This window comes from Homalodisca vitripennis, chromosome 5 (genome assembly GCF_021130785.1).
Source record: "Homalodisca vitripennis isolate AUS2020 chromosome 5, UT_GWSS_2.1, whole genome shotgun sequence".
Lineage (NCBI taxonomy): Eukaryota > Metazoa > Arthropoda > Insecta > Hemiptera > Cicadellidae > Homalodisca > Homalodisca vitripennis.
The window spans coordinates 62,606,888-62,627,923 of record NC_060211.1 but is presented as its reverse complement, the minus strand read 5'-3'; the positions used below and the strand labels follow the sequence as shown (position 1 = coordinate 62,627,923).

Sequence of the window (21,036 nt, the reverse complement as noted above, 5' to 3'; positions counted from 1 at the left end):
TTGTTTCTTAAACTGTAAAATATTGTTTAACAATGATTATTAAAATGTGTAACATAATATAAGAAAAACCAAAGTACTAGTAGTATATTGTAAGGATGACCAAAGAGGTAGAGGGTTTACCAAGCAAAAAGCCATGACTGTGAGTTTTGCAAGTATAATAACGCTAGAAGGTGGATGTATGTTTGATTTTCCTAGTATGGATTCACTTTTCTTAATACTTTTATTCTTCAATTATATTTTAGAGCTCCCACAACAGGATTGTAACCTCATTAACCCCCTGTCTATACTACTACTACTCACTAATGATTTGTGAAATAGTTTTGCTCTGAAATACAATTTTTTCACTGGCAGGGAGGAATCGTGTTAAGAATCTGCTATTTACATTCAGTTTTGTAAAACAATCGTAATAGTAGGTTTAACCAGTATCGGATCGAACTCTCATGACTATTCCAGCTTGCACACATCTATTTTGATCTTTACTCAGAACAAATACAGTAAACGTCACTACAAGTACAATTGTGTACTTTAGTTTGTTTTCAAATTATAAGAAAATAAAACATTCTTTATTTTAAGTCAATTTAGGGCCACATGGCTCTTTCTTACTGTATGTTGCTTCCTAGAGAAGCAAGAAATTCTTCAAGCTGTATGTAGCGACTGACTATATAACATTTGTCTAAAACTACTGTTGTGGCAAAGATATATGACGCAGAGTAAATACTCCTTGAACTTTTACAACAATAAATTTAAAATAATTTGAGATAATTTAGAATTCCTGTGTTAAGAATAGTAGATAAAACTAATGTTAAAATTAGCCTTTTGAACCTTTTTTATTATAAACCTTTATTGTTAGTGTAGTGTGTTTTATTATGTACAAAGAATAAGATAATTCACAGGATAAGAGAAGCGAAACATCTATAATTGTAGTGACAATGAAAGAAACATTGATGGCTAAAAATAACATATTTTATAGCTTAGGGATTACAATTGTAATTTTCTTTTATACCAACTTTTCCTTCATCTGACTGAACTTAGGTTCCACAGGTACATATTATACTTTTAGTTAGTATGATTTTAAGTTTGCTTACTAACTTAATGTGAGTTCAATATTGATTTACATCCATTGTACCATCAGTTGTTATTGTTGGCATATTTATAATTTGAATAAACTTTAAAACAGTATGCTATGTGTTATTACTTGTATCTTTATTTACAGAATAGGAAGCTGAGGATATTTCGCTCTAGAATTAAAATTTGAATTTACAATTTGTAGAAAGAAAGTATAACAAAAAATAAAATGGAAGAGGCCAATTTTGTGTCCACCTTAGACTCAATTATATGTAATATTTGATAACCACATGACTGCATTTACCACTAGGTCACCCAGGCCTCTCTTTTCATGTCATATTGTCATTTGGACTCATTTTTATAAAAATACTTTTAACGGTTTTTATAACTAACGTCAAGAATTAAAGTTAAGGTTTTAATTTATTAACAACTTTTTAAACATAATTCTAAAATTATAAAACTAAATACTCAAAAACAATACATGTGTATCTATTATAAAAAAATATTTGGTCTTAATTAGATAACAAATTTTCAAGTTATGAATTTAGAAAGTTGGAGCAAGAAACAATATTCTTTTTTGTTTTTTACATGTTGTTGACATTATTTCTTGTAAATAATTTATATATTAATATATATATACGAGATATTGGAATATATATACAAAAATAAAATAAGCAAAATTTTGACATAATGTCCGTTGTTTTTGGTTTACTTCCAAACTCGGGTATCTTAACTTTTTGATCCGAAAGTAGAGTTATAAAAAAAAAAAAAAAAAAAAAAAAAAAAACAGCTGGAGATGTACTTGAATTGGTGTCTAGTTAATTATATCTATTTAAACGTTATAAATTATTTTAAGTGTATTATTTATGTGCTTTAACAACAGACTGGACCATTGGTGACGTACTAAGTAATAATAAGTTTTTTAAATTCCAAGACAAGATTATTTGATTTAAAGTGATTTAATCAAATTACAAAGAGTTACTAAGAATTGCCGAGACAAAAACCCACGATAACGATAAAAAAACAGGCATCAAATCTAGAACTCGAGAATCATCCCTTATTACCACAATGTGAAGACCAACAAAACACAGCACTTGAAGAAGTCACCTCAACCAATAATCAGACTATCTCCAAGACTAATCCAAATTCCCACAATTTTTTAGGAGTACTTCAGATGAAAAACACCAAAGAAATGACAGGAAATATACTTACTGTTCTCCACCAAAATACTGAACAGAATCTCTAATAAAATCGAGCGCCTTAATACTTTCCTTGCCAGCTTAGAACCGGATCTCGTAATCCTAACGGAACATGGACAAAATAAGGAAATAGTTGGAAACACAAGGCTAATAGGATATGTGTTAGCTGCAGAATTCAGCAGAGAGCGTTATCGCAAGGGGGGAGTAGCTATTTTCTGCATAACCCACTTTGAAAGATGATGTTGAAATACACACAACACGCATGATCTCTGTGAGGAACTGGTCTGTGAAGTAGCGGCAGTTAGAGTGAAACTTGGAAAATGCTGTATTTTTCTTGTTGGAATTTACAGGAATCAGGGAAACATTGAAGCTAGTCTCGAGATAGTCTCAGATGTCTTAGAAAGTATTCCAACAAACAATCCAATAATCATCATGGGGGATGTTAACATTGACATCATGAATACACTCTGATGAGGGATATGTTGAGCGGACATGATATCCAGAGACTAGACCTGCCACCAACAAGAATAACGCCAACTTCAGCAACGTCAATTGATTGTGCCTTTACCAATATTACGCTCGAGGACCTCAATGTAGAAATAGTCAACACTGGGATATCAGACCACACAGGTCAACTCTGCACAATCAACTGTAATAGAAAATCACCTCCACCGCCCACTATCGAACAAAGAAATATGTGTGAACGGAATCTACTTCACCTGAAATATTATCTTAGCCAGCAAGACTGGTCAACAGTCTACCACGCAAAGGACATAGAAGAAACATACAACAATTTTCAAAAAATACTCCTAAACTCGATAGACTCTACATGTCCATTAATCAGGCATAAAATTAAAAAACCCAAATACACATTAACTGACCAAATTGCAATACACATGAAAAGACAGTTTTCTCAAAGCACAAGAATGGTACAATATATCAGGAAGTGAAAATGACAAATTGATAATGTCACGGCTCAAAAAAGACTAAGACTTGAGGCTGAAACTCCTTAGGAAACAAGACCATGCAGAAACAGTGTCAAGGTCAGGTAACAAATCAAAAACTCTTTGGCAAATTATAAATTCTGAAAGGAAATCAAAAGATGAGAAGTCCCTACCTTTAGCACTGGATAATCCACGGAGAACATGTACAGGAACCAAAACTGATTGCCGATCACCTTAACACGTTCTTTACCAATATAGCCCATGAAAACCATTCAACTGAATGGACACACTAATTTACAGAAAATAACACCAGCAGAAAATTTCAATGTCCCAACCCAACTTTGATACTTCAACCAACAAACAGAGAGGAAATGACTAAACTTCATTCAATCATTGAAGGTAAAAATCTCTACCGGTTATGACAATGTCTCTACAAGACTCCTGAAAATCTGCAAAGAGGAGCTTGTCGACCCCTTAACAGAAATTATCAATAGTTCATTTAGCCGAGGAATATTCCCACCTGCATTAAAAATAGCTAAAGTCTACCCCAAATACAAACAAGGACCCATCACGCAACCTGCAAACTACTACCGCCCTATATCATTGATACCAACCTTCTCTCTAAAGTAATTGAAAAGCTTGTTCTTAATAGGATTCTAGAACATTTATCAATGAATCAACTTTTGAATCCACATCAACACGGTTTTCTTACCAGGTAGGATCAACTACAAACTGCTTTGATAAGTCTGGTAGAGTTTTTAGCTGATCAACTCGAAGATGGAAACACTTCCACAGCCATATTCCTTGACTACAGCAAAGCCTTCGACTGCCTTAGCCACGACCACCTGCTATCAAAACTAGCCACACTTGTTCAATAAAGAATATCAAATATATTAAAAGACGTATAAATTAATATACATTTAGATTACTGAAAGGAATTGGGTTGTATGTTATTTTTCTTTGGACAACACAAATAAATTATTCTTGGAAGTTACTCATGAAAGGGCCTCATAGAGTCGTCTATGTTAAAAAACACTGAACGCTTAAATCTAATCCTGCAACATTGAATTTCAAACCATGTGACTTATTAATGGTCACTAAAAAAGACAATATCACAGAAAAGTGAAGCCGTTTAAATTGAAAAGGTAAGTCTGTAGAGATTAAAGGAATCCAAGGAATCAAAACAAGTTATCCAGTTCCACAACCAGTCAATGTTGTACATCTACTATATAGGTTTTTAAAGATTTTACCAATTATACTGTACCTTTCCATAATTCAGGAGGATTAAGGTTACATTGTAACGGGACACCATACTTTCAACACTAATTTATGCAGAAGTATTCCAGAGGGCTGCAAGGAATTCAAGAACTCTGTAGGAAAATGAACTACCTCATCAAGATTTAGCACAGTGTTTACAGAGTAGTATGTTTGCAACTGTGAGCAATTTTTTGAAAGAATCAAACTATTTACTTTGTCTACTTGTTCCTTTATAGGTGATAGAATAGCTCTCTCCTCTGATTTTTGAAAAATTCTGCAAAATGCCTGTTTCAGTAGACAAAGAAACTCTTATATTACTATTATGTTCTAATTTATTCACATATGGCTAGATGTATGATCGTTTTAGTGATGAATTAATCTCATCATTTAAATTTAATAATAAAATAACTATAACTGATAAATCTGAGGATGCAAAAGTATAATTAGGGACTATAGTAACTACTAATTGGTTTTACTTAACTTGAGTTGAAGATTAGTTAATCTTGGATTTCATTATTAAACTTCACAATGAAGTGTGGTATGATGCCCGCTCGACCAATCAGAACACAGTTCTTTAGTCATGTCACGCAACAAAAACACACAGGCTTTTAAACATATCTACTTATCAAAATATTGATCAAAATTATTTGCTTGAAGAGTAATTTGACCTAATCTTTAAGTATCTTAATACATTTATATGGACACTTTATTGCTGTGGTGAAATAGCTTCAGAAAGTCTAATAAAAATGTAAACTTTAAAAGAGAAAAATGGTTATTGTAAGTTGTTCTTTGGAAATAAATGTATGCCACCATGGACTTTTTTGTAGGCCTTTTTGAAATGCACAATCCACAGTACATTAAATTTGTTATAATTCGTAAATTTTAGTCAGTATTAACAGTGAAAGCCCTCCAAAATTTCAACATTTGCATTATACAAACTTTTTAATACTTTTTACGATTATAGTATTGATGTATCATACCTAGGACCTGCCCTGGTTTATAACAAAATCAATAGTTAAAACCATATAAAAATCCAGACCAACGCAAAAAGCTACTTTAATTTATACTGTGTATTGATGAATCAACCTATAGTGTAAATGTATTTCTTTGTTAGCTACAAATCTACTGGCGAAGAAGGGATAAATAAATAACAATTATTGAGCTTAAAGTGACATTTAATGATTTATTCACTCAATTGAACTGAACTGTCAGTTTATATTTATTTAGCTTTTTCTTCCTTTGATGAATATTTCAGCTTGAAACCTATAAACATAATAAAGTGCATAAATAATAATTATAAAATTCATGAAGAAAAATACACATGTAGCCTAAGAAGTGAAATTATAGATATGAAATTTTGCATGCAATATCATCAAAGTCAATGATGCAGTATATGATGCATGATGTGATACTCTTACCTTGTCTTAGGAAATAATTAAATAATTATTTCCTAAAATATTTAAAATATGACACATAAAATATAAGAAACAAGAATAAGAATAATGAATTAATATAATATGCTTTTATTAAAGAGGCAGAGTAAGGGCTATCAACCCCTCTCTACCACTCAACTGCATATCATATACAGTTAATTTACAATAGTATGAAACAATCGCAGTCAATTATTAACTTATACTTTAAATATAAAATAATAAAATTGCTTAAACTATACAAAATTAACTATGAACTTAAAATAAAAATCTACATATTAAAATGAATTCAAACTTAAAATACAAAAAATATATAAATTGTAATAAATACAAGAAAAATTTAAAAGTATAGAACAAGAAGACACATTCAATCACTCTAACACACCAACTGACCACATGACCATAACAAGCAGCACTACCCGTCACCCCCACAGGGTTCCCAGCAGCAAACCCCTAACCCTCGCCCCGAAGCGTGCACAGTTCTCAATACTCAATGAATTTGAATATCGGGGAGAACGTTCCAAAGACGACAAGCTTCAACAGTAAAGAAACTATTAAAATTGATGATCGATGAATTAGAATTGATAGTAATATGGCTCCCCTTCTTGTAGGTTGTTCACTAATATCAGATATAAAGTTGAAATGATCGGACAGATAAACAGGATATTTGGTTTTGATAATTAAATGTAGAATAGAAAGTATGTGGAATTTAGTTAGTTGATGAAGTTTCACGAATGACAATTGCTGAAAATATTCTGTAACATGCTCATGATGTCTGAGATTAAGAATAAATCTCATACAGTAGTTCTGAGCACGCTGGATTCTGTCCGATTGCTCAACGGTCATGTCATTCATCACATCACACATCAAGTGTGGTAGTATAAGAATCTTAATGAGATCATCACCTTAACATTGAATGGCAGATACAAGGCAAACCGCTTAAAACTGTGGATGCCAGTAAAGACGTTATTGTAACTTGGTCAGTCCATTTGAGCTTGTGGTCATAGAGAGTCTAAGATTTTTCAGTTTGTTTTGGAAATTTAGTTCAAAACTGTTAAGTTTAAGTTTCGGTGCGGTGTCAAGATTAATTCACTTTATCATTCTCAAGTTACCAATTATCACTGCTTGTGTTTTGTTTTCATTTCGTTTCAATCCATGTTGTGTTGCCCAAAAGTGAATGGCTTCAATATCCAATTTGAGTATTGACATTTGACATTTGTGTTGACTTTTGAGTGGCTAGTTCGTTTGTTAAACAGTGAATGTATATTTACAAATCGTCTGCGTAAAGATGGAAATTTGAATGTGTTATCATTGAAGTGACATTGTTTATATAAATTGAGAATAAAAGGGGCCCAAGTACAGAGCCCTGTAGAACCCCCGTGTAACGGATTTCCAGTCTGACATTTTATTTGCCTCCTCCACACATTGCTGACGTCCAGTAAGGTAAGACTCAACCCAGTTAACACAGCCATCGGAGAAACCATACTTCTTTAATTTTATAAGGAGGAGGGGTTGGAATACGCAGTCGAAGGCCTTGAAGAAGTCAATATTAAAATGATCACTAATCTCTTATCTATTGCCAATCAGATATCATCAGTAATCTTCAATAAGAACACTGTTGTTGGACTACTCTTTCGAGACATTTCGAGAGACACGAGAGAATGCTTATAGGGCATAGTTCAGAAGGAGTTTGAGGGTTTAATTATTGTTTTCTTCAATGGGTGAACCAGGGCGCGCTTCCAGCAAACATCAGGAAAACAGAAGAATCCAAAGAACAATTGAAAATAACAACTATAATATGCAGTGTGATTGGTAAGGTATCCTTCAGAAAGCATAGAGGCATACCATCACCCCCGACTGCGTTGCTAGTCATCCTCAAAAATGCTGCACACATGGCAGCCTCACCCACAGATGCAAACGAGAACCGACAGCCAGCCGCATCCCGAGGAGCAACCCTCAGCTCGGCGACATAATCATGAGTTGCAGATTCCACTAATCACATCAAATAAATAATCAGAAAGAACTTCCCATGGTTTTGACTCAGGTAATTGAACTACTCACATGGCGAATGAATTTGAATAACTACTCGTAAGTTTAATTTCGAATCTTTACTCACTTATACAATAAATCTTTAAATTAAAGGTATACAATAATATACAAAATAATTTAGAAACAATCTAAATTTAGAAGATGATTTTAATAATGCTACATTAACTAAAAGGGGAGAGAGGATGCGGACCGAGATGTTACCTGCCTACAATTTTGAACGCGACTGACGAATACCGGCTCAGCAAGTCAGGTGGTGGTCATCACCTCAGAGGGGCCATGGCCAATCAAAAAGGCCTAAGGCCTGTGCGAGAGGCTAGCTAGCCCTGGAGTCAGCATTTTGTATCAGCAGTGCACAAGGCTAGCTGCTCCATAACTTTGTTCTATTTCTATTGTAATAATATTCGATTCCAGTTTCTGGGCTTAAAACATTAAATTACTTGGTTGGTGATGGTTCAGATTAACTATTAATATTGAAAAAATTTATTTCTTATAAAATGGAATAATGATGTGACCGATAACAATATATTATATTAATTCTGAAAAAATAGTTAACATATGTTTAGTGTAGCAGTGACGATTTACAGACGGGGCATTACACAGATTCGACTATTGATACATTTACAAAATAGTCATTGATTTCATTGAGGTCAAAAATAAGGGTATAGACATTTGATTTTCCAGTACCTAGGCTCTTAACCCCGTTCCATGGCAACCTCGAGGACTGCTGCTGAGACAGAGTTCCATGGTAAAATCTAACTTTGCCATTTCTGATTTTCTGCTGCATACAATTCCTAAGGCGTTTGTATAATATAGCCCAATTTTGTGTGGGGTTTTACCTCTTGGCCTTATGGAAAGCTGAGTCTCTACGTTTCTGAAAATCTCTTATGAAATCATTTATCATTAAGGGGTGGGGACTTTAGAGATTCTTTTTGTGACAATGTATGAATGTTTATCAAATAAGCTGATAAGAAAAGAGTTAAAATTAATAACCATGTCATTCACGTCATTTGCAGCAGTAACCTCATGCCAGGGCAAAGCAACAGCATCAGTGAGAAGAGCAACTTGATCTAAGTCCCTGTATTTCCAGTACTTAATGATTTTGGCATGAATTTTGGGGTTTGGAGTTTACAGGCGAAAAAGGATTTTAGATATATTTATAAGCTCTGTAGAAAGACTGACAAAGCATTCCTACTGGTTGTTTTTCTACGTACAGTGGTTATGACTATACATGTTCATTCATTCATACTGACAGAGTATGGCTTACAGAATAACTCAGAAATAATTTTCAATATTACCTTTGACTAAACTGTTAAGCCAGCGACTCAGAATAAGGAAGAATATGTTGAGAGGATAGCTGACTGACAGCAGTAACATTCTCTGTGATGGATTGAGGTGGTTGAACAGCAGGTATACCCAATTGCCCCTCATCACAGACTGCCAGAATCTAAATAGCATATAAAACACGTTAATGATGTAGAATTTTGATTGCCTTTCTCTTGTGGTGAAAAAAAAGTTTCTCTACACAGAGATGAAAGAAATGTACTCACATAACACCATAAACGACAAACAGCAGTGTGAGTCCTACAAGAGCAGACTTGCGAGAGGGGTTATGGTTTGGACAAATAATTAGATGGACTATCACAATTGGCACAGGAAAGGAGTGCATTGCATGGTTCAGCCAAGGCGGTATGAAGCGGTCAAACAGCTCGGGGTAGATGGCCTCTCGATCATACAGGAAGAAAGTCCAGAAAACCGCAAATATATACTGGAAAAGATGACAAAATTTGAATAAATGGAGAAAAACTTGGTGTTGCATTTATAATTTATTAAATTTCATAAACTAAGCATTGTATAGAGTAAAACATTAATCAGCACTTTCTTCTATGTAAAGAGTAATTTTGTTTCGAGCCAATTTCTGCAATAAAACAAGCAATACTATGATTTAAAACTATTAAAGTGAACATTTTGGTAGAATAAACAGTCAAAGACGTTTTTATTTAATATCAATGTCTTTCAGTTCACACCGCATTGTAATATGATTACAAGATTAATTTCATAAGATATTTCGGTCATGCTGTGGGAGGCTATATCTTCACTCAACAGATGTTAAACCAAAACTGATCAGAACCAAACCTAAATCAGCTGTTGACTAAAGATGGCTCTTCACAGAAAGGCCAAAATAAGAATACAATTTTGAAGGCAATTAATTGTTTTCTCTTCATCCAAGAGAATCTCAATTAGGTTGAATGAACAAGATGATAAATAGAACAAGATGACATCAGAACAGAGGATGCACACACATCCCTATAACATCTCCATGTAAAGGAATCATGCATGATAAACAAACATTATAGATAGACTACTAACATTATTCCTTAACTTTAACACTTCACTACCCTCCTCTCATCTTATTTTCCACTGACTGTTCTTTTGGAAGACATCAAATTTATTATTATCTCTATCAAACATCTCTCGTTTCATCAACTCATTGAATACTCACCAAGGTGAGGGGGAGCACCAGAGACGTGAGCAGGTAGTGTCTGATGGTGAAGCAGTAGTGGGACCATCGAGGGCATCGGAAGAGAGTTGGGAGACTGTCCACTATATCCGAGAAGGAAACGATGACAAAGTACATCGTTTGGAGGAACTGTAGCAGAAAATAGTTAGTGAAAAAACAATCAGTACAATAAAGTAATTGAGAACCAGTACAATAGAGTAATTGAGAACCAGTACAATAGAGTAATTGAGAACATTAAAACTCGTTAGAGAAAAACGTTCAAAAGAGTAGGAAAGTTGATCAAAAAGTTCAAATTATTGGTGAATTTTGAATATTTTGAGATAAAATGAAAATAATATTAATCATATTGTATAATTTAATCCTTTGAGAAACAATTTTACAAAGGGGGTACAAAATATAGGATTTTTATAAAAGTGTGAAATTTTAGCTCTATTTTTTGGAAATAATCATGGCTAAACTGTATTTATTTGAGGAACGTACTTTAAGAACACAAAGTAATTTTTTTATGAAACTGTTAGAGGAGTTTCCCATAAGAAAGACTTTGGCTGTCAGCTGCACTAACTTTAGTGGGTATTAAAATGGAAGAGTAGTGAAAGAATTTAAAAACTCATAAATAATAGTTACATCTGCCAAGTAGTCAACATGATAAGTAAAAATTTCTAGACATTTTATCTTGTTGGCTAACACGGTATGGCAATTAATGTGTCTTGTATTGTTAGGTTTACAAACTAATGTATCAAGCTTTTAAACTAGTGCTTTTAAAACTTTCACTTCTGTCATATTCCAACCCCACAAAAATTAGAGGGGCTGATAATCATGATTCTCCCATTGATTGATTGATTTTAAAAACTAGGTTGTATTCTTATAAATTGCAAATTGGGTCTTGTCTCCTGTATAACAAAAAGTAAACAATCGAGAAATGATAAATTGCATTCCTGCGTAAAAAGTCCTGAATTCCAGCTAACTAAAAAAATATGTTTCAAATTTTACAATATTTTGCAGTGTTTTTTTTATTTATTTTTCACTTTTATTTATCACTAAAGATACATGCTGAAAGGAGGCTGAATTTAAAAGCTCAAGTTTTAGAATCCCTCTGATAGCATATACACAGGAACCTCCTTTTTGGGATTGTTTGAAAACTTGTTCTGTATTTCAATATATGTTCTTGCAATGATGAGTACAGTCCAACATCTTTTTCTTTTTCTAAATTACTTTGAATAGTTTGGAAATTTGAATGGACTCATCATCTAACCCTTTAGTCTTGGAAAACAAATTAAGATAGGACCTAAAACATCTGTCAAGCTCTAGACTTTTATTTATTTCCTTTCTAATGACAGATACAAAGTAGTAGTATACTGTCCAATTATGAATTGGGGTGAAATCAGTTTTGATTAAAGAAATCCTCTAGAATTTAGAGTTTAATAGAATCTAGAATATTTGTTTAATTACAATTATTCATCCATTTCACTTTCCAACTATTCAAAAACTGGTAGGGAATGATGGCCTGTACAGTTTATATAAGTATTCAAGCTTGCAAGGTCAGTTAAATGTCACATGACATTTGGCTGTTTATATGGATCCAGTTTACACTTTCTCATTTTAAAAAGAAGCCTTTATTGTCTCATTTTATTCCTGTAAGTTACTATAAGCCTTGACTGTATACACAATTCACACACAATTCATACACAATTCTTATATTCAAGGCCAGAACTCTTTGAGATCTAGATGAATGTCTAAAACTTAATAACCTAAAAAAACTACTAAATAAAATTAATTTTCTGTTTCTGTCCATCAACTGATTATATGCAATTTAGTCAGTGCTAAATTTAAGTCTTTGTATTTTTCAAACACGAACCTTTAAGTTACTGGTATTTTATTATGTTCGTCCTAATACGCATGTCAATATTTTTGTACAATTACTATATATACAAAATTTTTCATGATATATACTCGTTTTTATGTTTGACTTCCTTGGACTCTTCAAACATTTAAAATCCAATGCTCATTTTAGATGACGTTCTTTTTGAGTATAAAAGAATTTTGAGCATTTGCCATCATTATATGTTACAAAAATATAACACTAAGTGTTATAAATTTTTTGTCTGAAAATGTCTGAAATCCTGTTAGCCTATCAAACCTTCCATCATCAATAACAAACTTTAAACAAAGCATTCTTTGTGTTAGTCATTTCTAAAAGATTAAAGGACTTCACTTCAAGTAGTTTCCTCATAGTAATGTGCATCGTTGTTGTGTCATGGATGAACAAACTCAAGCTTACCATTTATTATATAGTTTGAGTTAAGCTCAGTCAAAGCTCAAAGTGGGATTCGAATTCGAGTCTCTGGGTGATAAAAGGATATGCCACTTAGCTACTACAGATGACCTGACAGCATGTGGTGTATTAATTCTTCAACTTCTTACTCTTATCAGCTGGTACCTTGCCCTAACATAACCTGTCATAAAAAATCTTATAAATAAGTAACCCTGAACAAATCTCAATCATTAATGAACATGCATGAACATTTTTAATAGTTAATATCTTTCAATAATAGTCCAAATTTTATTTTTAACATATAACTGTTTTTGTCTCATTCAACTTTAAATTGACAGTAGAACTTACCCTGACCTTATATTTCTGTTTTTTCAAGAATTTCACATGAACTATGCCTTCATTATGCAATTGGCTTTATAGTGTAGCAGTGACGTAACTAAGGGGGGAATAAGAGGGGCACAACCCTCCAAAAGCCTTAAAACTTTAGTAACTAAAAGCAATGTTATGTTTACAAATTGTTGTGCCTTTAATGATGTGTTTAATTTCAATCCAACTTGTTTTAAATACAGTACCTAGTTGATTGTTTTACTTTGAATTAGGTATTTATCATTTATTTACACAGATTTATTCTACACCCCTGGTATGGTGTGCTCTTCAATCATATTCATCCACTATCCAACCAAAGTCATAGTTACACAACAAATACCCATTAACTTATACAGTTATATTACTAGAATTGTCATTTAATATTACATGGCTAATATTTTTCATTAACTCATATTAGTAATATCACGTACACTCACTGAAATAGCAAAAAAAGCATGTTTGATTTGGATTTAATGTGTTAAAATATTCAAGCTCCTTGACAGGTGTCAAAATTGTATTTAAAAAGTGCTTTAAATGTTCGCTAGAATTACAAATTACATAAACAGTATTGTACATATACAGCCAGGTATTACTTACAGAGACCCAGATACTGAGGTATTTATGCTTATTTTCAAAACCATATTGAAAAATAATACTTTTATACTTATTTTCGTCACACTCAAGGAAAATTAATAGAACCCCTCGATAAGTGAGATAGAAATAAAAGAGAGTGATGAGCCAGTTGTATATCTTTGCTAACATCTTGACCACAACTGTCTCAAGTCTTTGTGTGGGGCTTCACCCTCACTAATCCATATTGACTCAGCCAATACTTCTTTGTATTAGTAGGCCTACTAAGAATTGCATTGGTCACAATTTTTATTGTTAAAGTTGGTATCACTGATGGATGGGTCTCAGCCCTAGCTATGCAACAGCAGGTGTGTATCAACCATTGTAATACTTATATGTTTAAAAAGTGTTCATACATATTATTTAAAACAAATAGTGTTTTGTTCCTAGTAGCTATTTTATTAAACTTTACTACAAACTTTTACTATTTCTACTACTAACCAAATAAAATGGCTCTTTATTTATTTTTAATAATGGTTTTGTTTGTATGGACTTGTAGTAAATATTTCCCGAGTTTTATGAACCTACTCTTATTGTTTATTTAAATTGCATAAGGTTTGTAAAACAGTAAAATGGTAAACAGTAAAAAAATTAAGAGAAAACGTTTGTTATTTATTTATAAAAGAATTTTGACTTTTACCTGTTTAAATTTAGTTATATTTTATACACACACAAACATATATAGGTTCTTTTCCGTTAATTCACTACCATTAGTTTTATGGTCTGGAATTCCGTTGTAACATTTTCCTTGTTTTCATGACGTTTAAGAACGCACGGCTTTAAGAATTTTTATTACATTTACCCATTTTTTTATCTTACCCTTAATTTAAATCCAAAACAAAACTGGGGTCTTTTTCGTTTAAGGGCCAGCACAAAAGACCCTAGCTTGCCTATTCAAAACTCAGATCACGCGATTCTTGCCCGCTGCGCAGCGCTTTGCGCTGCTTGCTCTTTAAAAAAAAAAAAAAATAACTCGAGCTTGCAAAGTCCAAGCCCAGATCAACTCACAAAACTCAGACAGAACTAACGCAGGTTTTATTACAGGCAAAAGATAAGCGGCACGCGTTTATCACTGATAAGATAAGACGAGTTGGTTCTTTTCCGTTAAATCACTTCATTCCAGGTATTTACTATTATTAACTAACACAATTGGCTAAAGAAAACCAAAATTTAATCTAATTTAAGTACAAACATCATTGGTAGTGAATTAACGGAATTCCAGACAATAAAACTAATGGTAGTGAATTAACGGAAAAGAACCCATATATATATATATATATATATAATATATATATATATAAACGGGTAGCACATTCACCCGGCAATTCAATGTTTATTGAAATTATATATATATATATATATATATATATATATATATATTATATATATATATATATATATATATATATATATAGTCTCTTAGAGCAGTTTCAAAGGAAAACTACAATTTTTTCGTACAATATTTCGTTGTAATTAACAACTTTTTCAAGAACACTTTTAAAACATACACAGAATAAATAAACAAACAAAAGAAGAAACACCTGATAATAAACATTCTAAATGTAAATACAATTTTGACATGTAAACAAGTTTTGATTAGTTGTTAGTTTAACAATAATAACATAATATAATATAATTTTGAATTTAGGTAAATTTATATATCACAATCTAATTATTTAAGTGGAAAACGATAATTTAGTGAATGTTAAGTCCATATGGTTGTTTCGATTTTAATAGTTGGTGTGCCAATTCATTATTCCTTAAATTTAAATCATTTCGAGAGCTGTTTTCACTAGGAGTAATTTTGCTTATAGCTTTGAGTTTATAACAATCCTCAAAGCTTTTGTTGTGGTGAATAGCGTGTAAGGCTACTGGTTTTTTGTTGTTTTTGTGATTGATAGAAAAACAGTGTACGGTCATTCTTACCCGCAAAGAATTTGAGGTTTGCCCAATGCAGTTCTTGGGACAAAACCTACAGGTTAGCTGGTAAATTGAATTGTTGAAGGTACAGTCCAATTTACCAGCTATTGGATAAGTTTTTTTAGTGACGCTACTTTGGAATTATATAATATTTCCATAGGTATATATATTATTTTATGTGCATAATGCACTTGAAATCGAAAATCTATTTATTAAAACAGTTGGCCTAAATATACCTTCTAAAATCATTTTAAAATACATAACAATATATTGTTGGCCACTTCCAGGATATCCAAAAGTGAGAAAATATCTGTATCGGTAACCTGTCATAAACCTTCTGTCAAACAACCATAGTACATAAAACAGGTGACAGCTTTCTTTATTTAAAGGTTCTTAGAAATCAGTCAACCTATTTATAAAAACTCAGCCCTAGTCACGATTAAAGTAATCAATACACCAGTCAATAATTTTCAATGATTCATTCATTTATTTATTGTTAACACTTTTACCGTATCACCGGTCTGTGAGACCGGAGGGGAATTTCATGTTTCTGAAATTGGCACTACTGGTGTTCGGTTGCCTCCTCCACGCTCAGTAGCTGTCAACTGGTCTCTCCTGAGCCGTTTTTGATTGGTTTTAGTTTGTCTAGGGCGTTTGACCTTGAATCAGTCCAGTTATTTTGTGAGCGCTACGTCTACTGTACCAGACGATACGGTTACTGTAACTATTCTACCGGTCTGTCATACCGGGTGATACGGTTAAAGTCTGAATAGTTATTACGTGTTTGTCTATATTAGTTTTTATGTTTTATTATAACTTGTTATAATCATGAGTGAGTCGGAAATTTGAAGAGTGAACGATGGAAGATTTAAAGAGCGACTTTTACAACTCCTACATAACGTTGAAGGGGATGATAGTGACGATGAACCTGTTGACGATTCGGATGAAGATCCAAACTATGTAGTGTCTGATAACGAACTAAATCAAAGTGAAAGTGATGATAGTTTTGCTTTTGATGAACCCCAACTGGAAGATGAAGATGATCCACTATAGTGTCGAAAATTATTTGGTTCAGGAATCTGATGATGACTTTTTTGGGGAAAGATGGTAGCGTATGGTGCAGAAAGGAGCCACCCAAGCAGCGCAGAACACCTCAAAATAACATTTTGAGGGGACCGTTACTCGAGCCTACTGCAAGAGTAAGAGCCTTAGGTAACAATCCACTCATTACAGGATTTGAATTCATAAAACGTCTGACCTTAAAACGCATAAAGACTCACATGTCAAGACGCCTAGAAATTCAAAATTTGCCAAGAGACATTAGACGCGTCATCACGGAGTACGTTGGAGAAACAGAAGCTGCAAATCCTAATGAATGTGTTCCTAGTGACAAACTGGAAAAACGGAAGACATGTTCCAAGTGCCCAGCTGCTAAGGAAATAAAAACCAATTACAAATATATCAAATGCGGACAACCCATCTGTTTTGGAGTGCAGCAGAAAGTTGTGCATTTCATGTGTTTAGAATATCTAAAATCTGTGGATACTTTTTTTGTATGTGCTTATGCCTTTTTTAAGTTTTAATTGCTTTGGTAAAATTGTATGTGTATTTCTGATACTTGTAAATACAGATTTATACTATATCAGTTTTCTAGAATATAATTTTCCTACCAAAATTTCCCAAATTATTAAAGTTTAAATTTTTTTTTTATTATAATAATTTAAAAAATATAAACTGTAGTTTTTTTTATCAACAGGGAATAATAATTGTAAATATATTTTGTGTTTAAATCTGAACTAAAAAATAAGAATAGCCCAAAAACAGCAAAAAACCTCCCTCAGGTCTGTGAGACCGGATGATACTGTAAGTGATTGTAATTTCATGATACGGTAAAAGTGTTAATGTATGCTAACAATTTTCAAATAATGAAGTTTATTAGTGCTGCTGGACTGACTTAAGAACTCTAATCCTGCACCCAGTTTAAGTAATTTTTATTATTTCTATGGTGACTGTTCTAATGAATAACATTTGTCAATAAGTTGAATGGTGCAGCAAAATATCTGTTAAGGATAGTTTAAATTGTTTGAACCATCTATTTTCCTTATTATTGTTGTAATGTTGTTCAAAAAAGTTTAAATATTACATCATTGTATATAAACTTATCACATAATGCTGGCTTAGAAGTTCAGAAAATCTTTCTAAATATTTCACCAATATTTCGACTGATATTCTTTTGCAATTGGTTAAATACGTATACCAATTAACTCTGCAGGTAGAAAGTAATGGAATGGGAACACACATGGCTGCCTATATGCAATCTCTTTATAGATTTATTGGAAAAAATATCCTAAACACATTCTATAGGTAGATAAAGATATATAAGGGAGTGTATTTGGTATGGTAGCCAGTGAAGAACTTAACTGCCTAACCAATGTTGTACCATAAGCACCTACACTATGTGTTCAAGGATCGAGCAGGAGGAACTGAATGGCTTTCATAGGAGTAGAGACTGCCTTAGAGTAAGACAAGTTTGTATTGGGAGTCTTTCCGGTACTCTTTCTGTACTTCTGAAAATGAGACAGCTTCAGAGACTATTTTGGAAGCTCCTTTTTTTCCAAGTATACTTCATAGTTTCTTAAACTAGATGGACGCTTTTTTTTGCACCTTTGCAATTCGCACAGTGCTCCTCATTGATTTAGCAGTCCTTGTCATTGTGGCCGTCTTAGCCACAGTGGCTACATACCAACTGATTTGTGCAACTTTTACTAGAGTGGCCAAACCTCTGGCACTTGAAGCATCTCTGAGCGTTTCTGGAGTATGGGCTAAATGGTAACAACAGTAATTTGCTCTGATGCTAAATGGTGGATGGGGAACAGAGAATGTTCAAGTTCAAATTCAAAATCACTTTATTCAAGAAAATGTTTAATGTCAGAAAGAGTTCAAGAGTTGGAGTTTGAAACTAATGCAAAAGTTCTGAGCACGCTGGAGTTTATTTGAAAGTTTCACAGTCATGTTGTTAATGACCATGCCACAGTAGTTGAAGTGAGGCAATACAAGAGTCATTATTAGCATTATTTTAAATATCCTGTGGTAGATATGAAGCCAGCCGCTTCAGGCTGTGAACACCAGCAAAGACCCTATTTACAAGGATCTATTGGAAATCTAAACATGGGAAAGAGTGAGGGATGCGACAGATGTAGAAGAGGCCTGCTCTCAGGTTATAAATACTATTACATTAGCAATTGAAATAATTTGCCCAGAAAAAAAGTCTTGAGGTCCAAGTAACAATCAAAAGAAATACTTTTCCCAGAAGTGATTGTACTTAAATGCGTTTTCTAGATGCCCATCATAAGTACATCCTGAGTGGTGAGGAAGAAGATAGACTTGCAGCTAATATAAGTAAGAAGACATATGACCAAAAACTTGTTCTTTCACTCCTTCCTCTCTAAACGTCAATGGAAAAAAGTTGAGGACACCTTACAATTGGCTAATTATTTTAATGATTACTTTTCTATCTTTGCAGAGAAGGTTTTGCAGAAAATTGGACTTTATCCAAGGTCAACCTCAAACATATTGTCAAATAATACTGCATGAAGAGTAGTCAGTAATCTCAAAAATCTCACACCTACAACTTTTAAGGAAATACAAAACATTTTAACCTCATTGAAACCTACACTATATTCAGATATCGACAACATTCCATCAGAACTGCTAAGATATTGCAAAGAAGAACTTTCTTACCCTCTGATACAAGTAATCAACAGATCTATGGCAGAAGGTATTTTTCTCTCCCGTTTAAAGATCGCAAAAGATTATCTATTGCACAAACAAGGCTCCAAAGAGGTAGTCCAAAACTATCGGCCCATTTCCTTACTACTCACTGTTTCTAAGGTGTTTGGAAGGGTAGTCCTTAATAGACTCATTGAGCACTTGACACAAAATGATTTACTAGCCAAAAGGCAACATGGCTTCATATCAGGCAGATCTATAAATACAGCACTTGCAGATCTTGTAGAGTTCATTGTGAATAATCTAGATGTTGGAAATACTGTTTCAATTGTATTTTTAGATCTTAATAAGGCATTTGACTGTCTTGGACATGATTTAATTCTATCCAAATTAAAAGCCTTGGGGTGCATGTTGTGGCAGCAAAATGGTTTTGCAGTTATTTGTATAATTAAAGCCAACTCGTTGAACTAAAAGAAACCAAAAATGGAGAAACGAGAACCGTTAAATCTGAGAGAGCACCTATGGAGAGAGGTGTCCCCCAAGGATCTGTACTAGGACCAGTCCTGTTTATGCTCTTCACCCTTGACCTTCCAAAATATGTTCAAGACTATAGTTATGCTGTAATGTTTGCTGATGATACAGTTTTTCTGACGTGATAGCGCCACAGAGCAACTAGAAATCAAAAGTTTTATATCTGTTACTTAGCACAAGAATACTGCCATAAAAATGACTTGGTTTTCAAGGAAACCAAGACCAAACAATTTATACTGGGAAGAAAGAAAGATGAGCTATCACCACTGCCAAACTTACAGCAAGTCTATACAACAAAACATCTGGGTGTAGTTATAGATGAATGCTTGTCGTGGACTACCCACGTGGAGTTGTTATGTAGCAAACTGGCCTGCATAAAATTGCAAACTGGGTTTTGTTTGTATGCAATTCAAAGAACTAGAACAATTTCCACTGTATCGGCAGTTAAAGTCGCATACTATGCACTTTATGAAAGCCGTGTAAGATATGGAATTTTGGTTTGGGGAGGCACATCAGGAGGGAATCTTCAGAGAGTTTTAGTCCTACAAAAGCGTGCTGTAAGGATACTCACTGGGCTGAAGCCAAGAAAGTCATGCAAAGATGCATTCAGGGAGTGGGGAATAATCACAGTACCCCCTAATATATTAATCTATATAATTGATTAATTATGTATGCTGTACAAGAGAATTTACAGAGATTTAACCAAATCCATCAACATAATACAAGACATTCCCAACAGTTTACCCTACCTGCACATCGCCTAGAACTCTTCCAGAGAAAGCCGTCCTATGCCGGAGCAAAGTTTTTCAATGCCCTACCAACAAGCCTCAAGAATAGTCTACCCACAACTCTAAAGAAGAAACTAAAAGACTGGTTAATTGACAAATCTTTTTACTCCATTGATGAATTTATGAACAGAAATAATGAAACTCTGTAAATATTGTAACATTGTATTGTTTTAAGTTAATATGACACACTTTCTAAACTTGATGTATATGAAATAAAGAGATTCTGATTCTGATACATATCAAGGAAGTCAGTTTAGTCCAACTTAAGCGTTTGTCAATAATAAGTCCTAGATTATTATGGGCTAGCTTGATAGGAACTAGACAACAAATTAAGGACT

The 21,036-nt window shown here is 33.2% G+C and overlaps 1 protein-coding gene across 1 annotated transcript; it reads right to left on the bottom strand.

Moving 5' to 3' along the window:
• Positions 1-5,622: 5,622 nt before the first annotated feature.
• On the bottom strand, positions 5,623-13,868 carry LOC124363859 (androgen-dependent TFPI-regulating protein-like). The gene is made up of 5 exons (XM_046819122.1): positions 13,698-13,868; positions 10,445-10,591; positions 9,492-9,709; positions 9,240-9,388; positions 5,623-5,728 (listed from the first exon to the last, which is right to left on the bottom strand). Exons 1-5 carry the CDS (start codon positions 13,860-13,862, stop codon positions 5,685-5,687), a joined length of 723 nt encoding a protein of 240 aa, XP_046675078.1. The 5' UTR covers positions 13,863-13,868; the 3' UTR covers positions 5,623-5,684.
• Between the last annotated feature and the right edge of the window lie 7,168 nt (positions 13,869-21,036).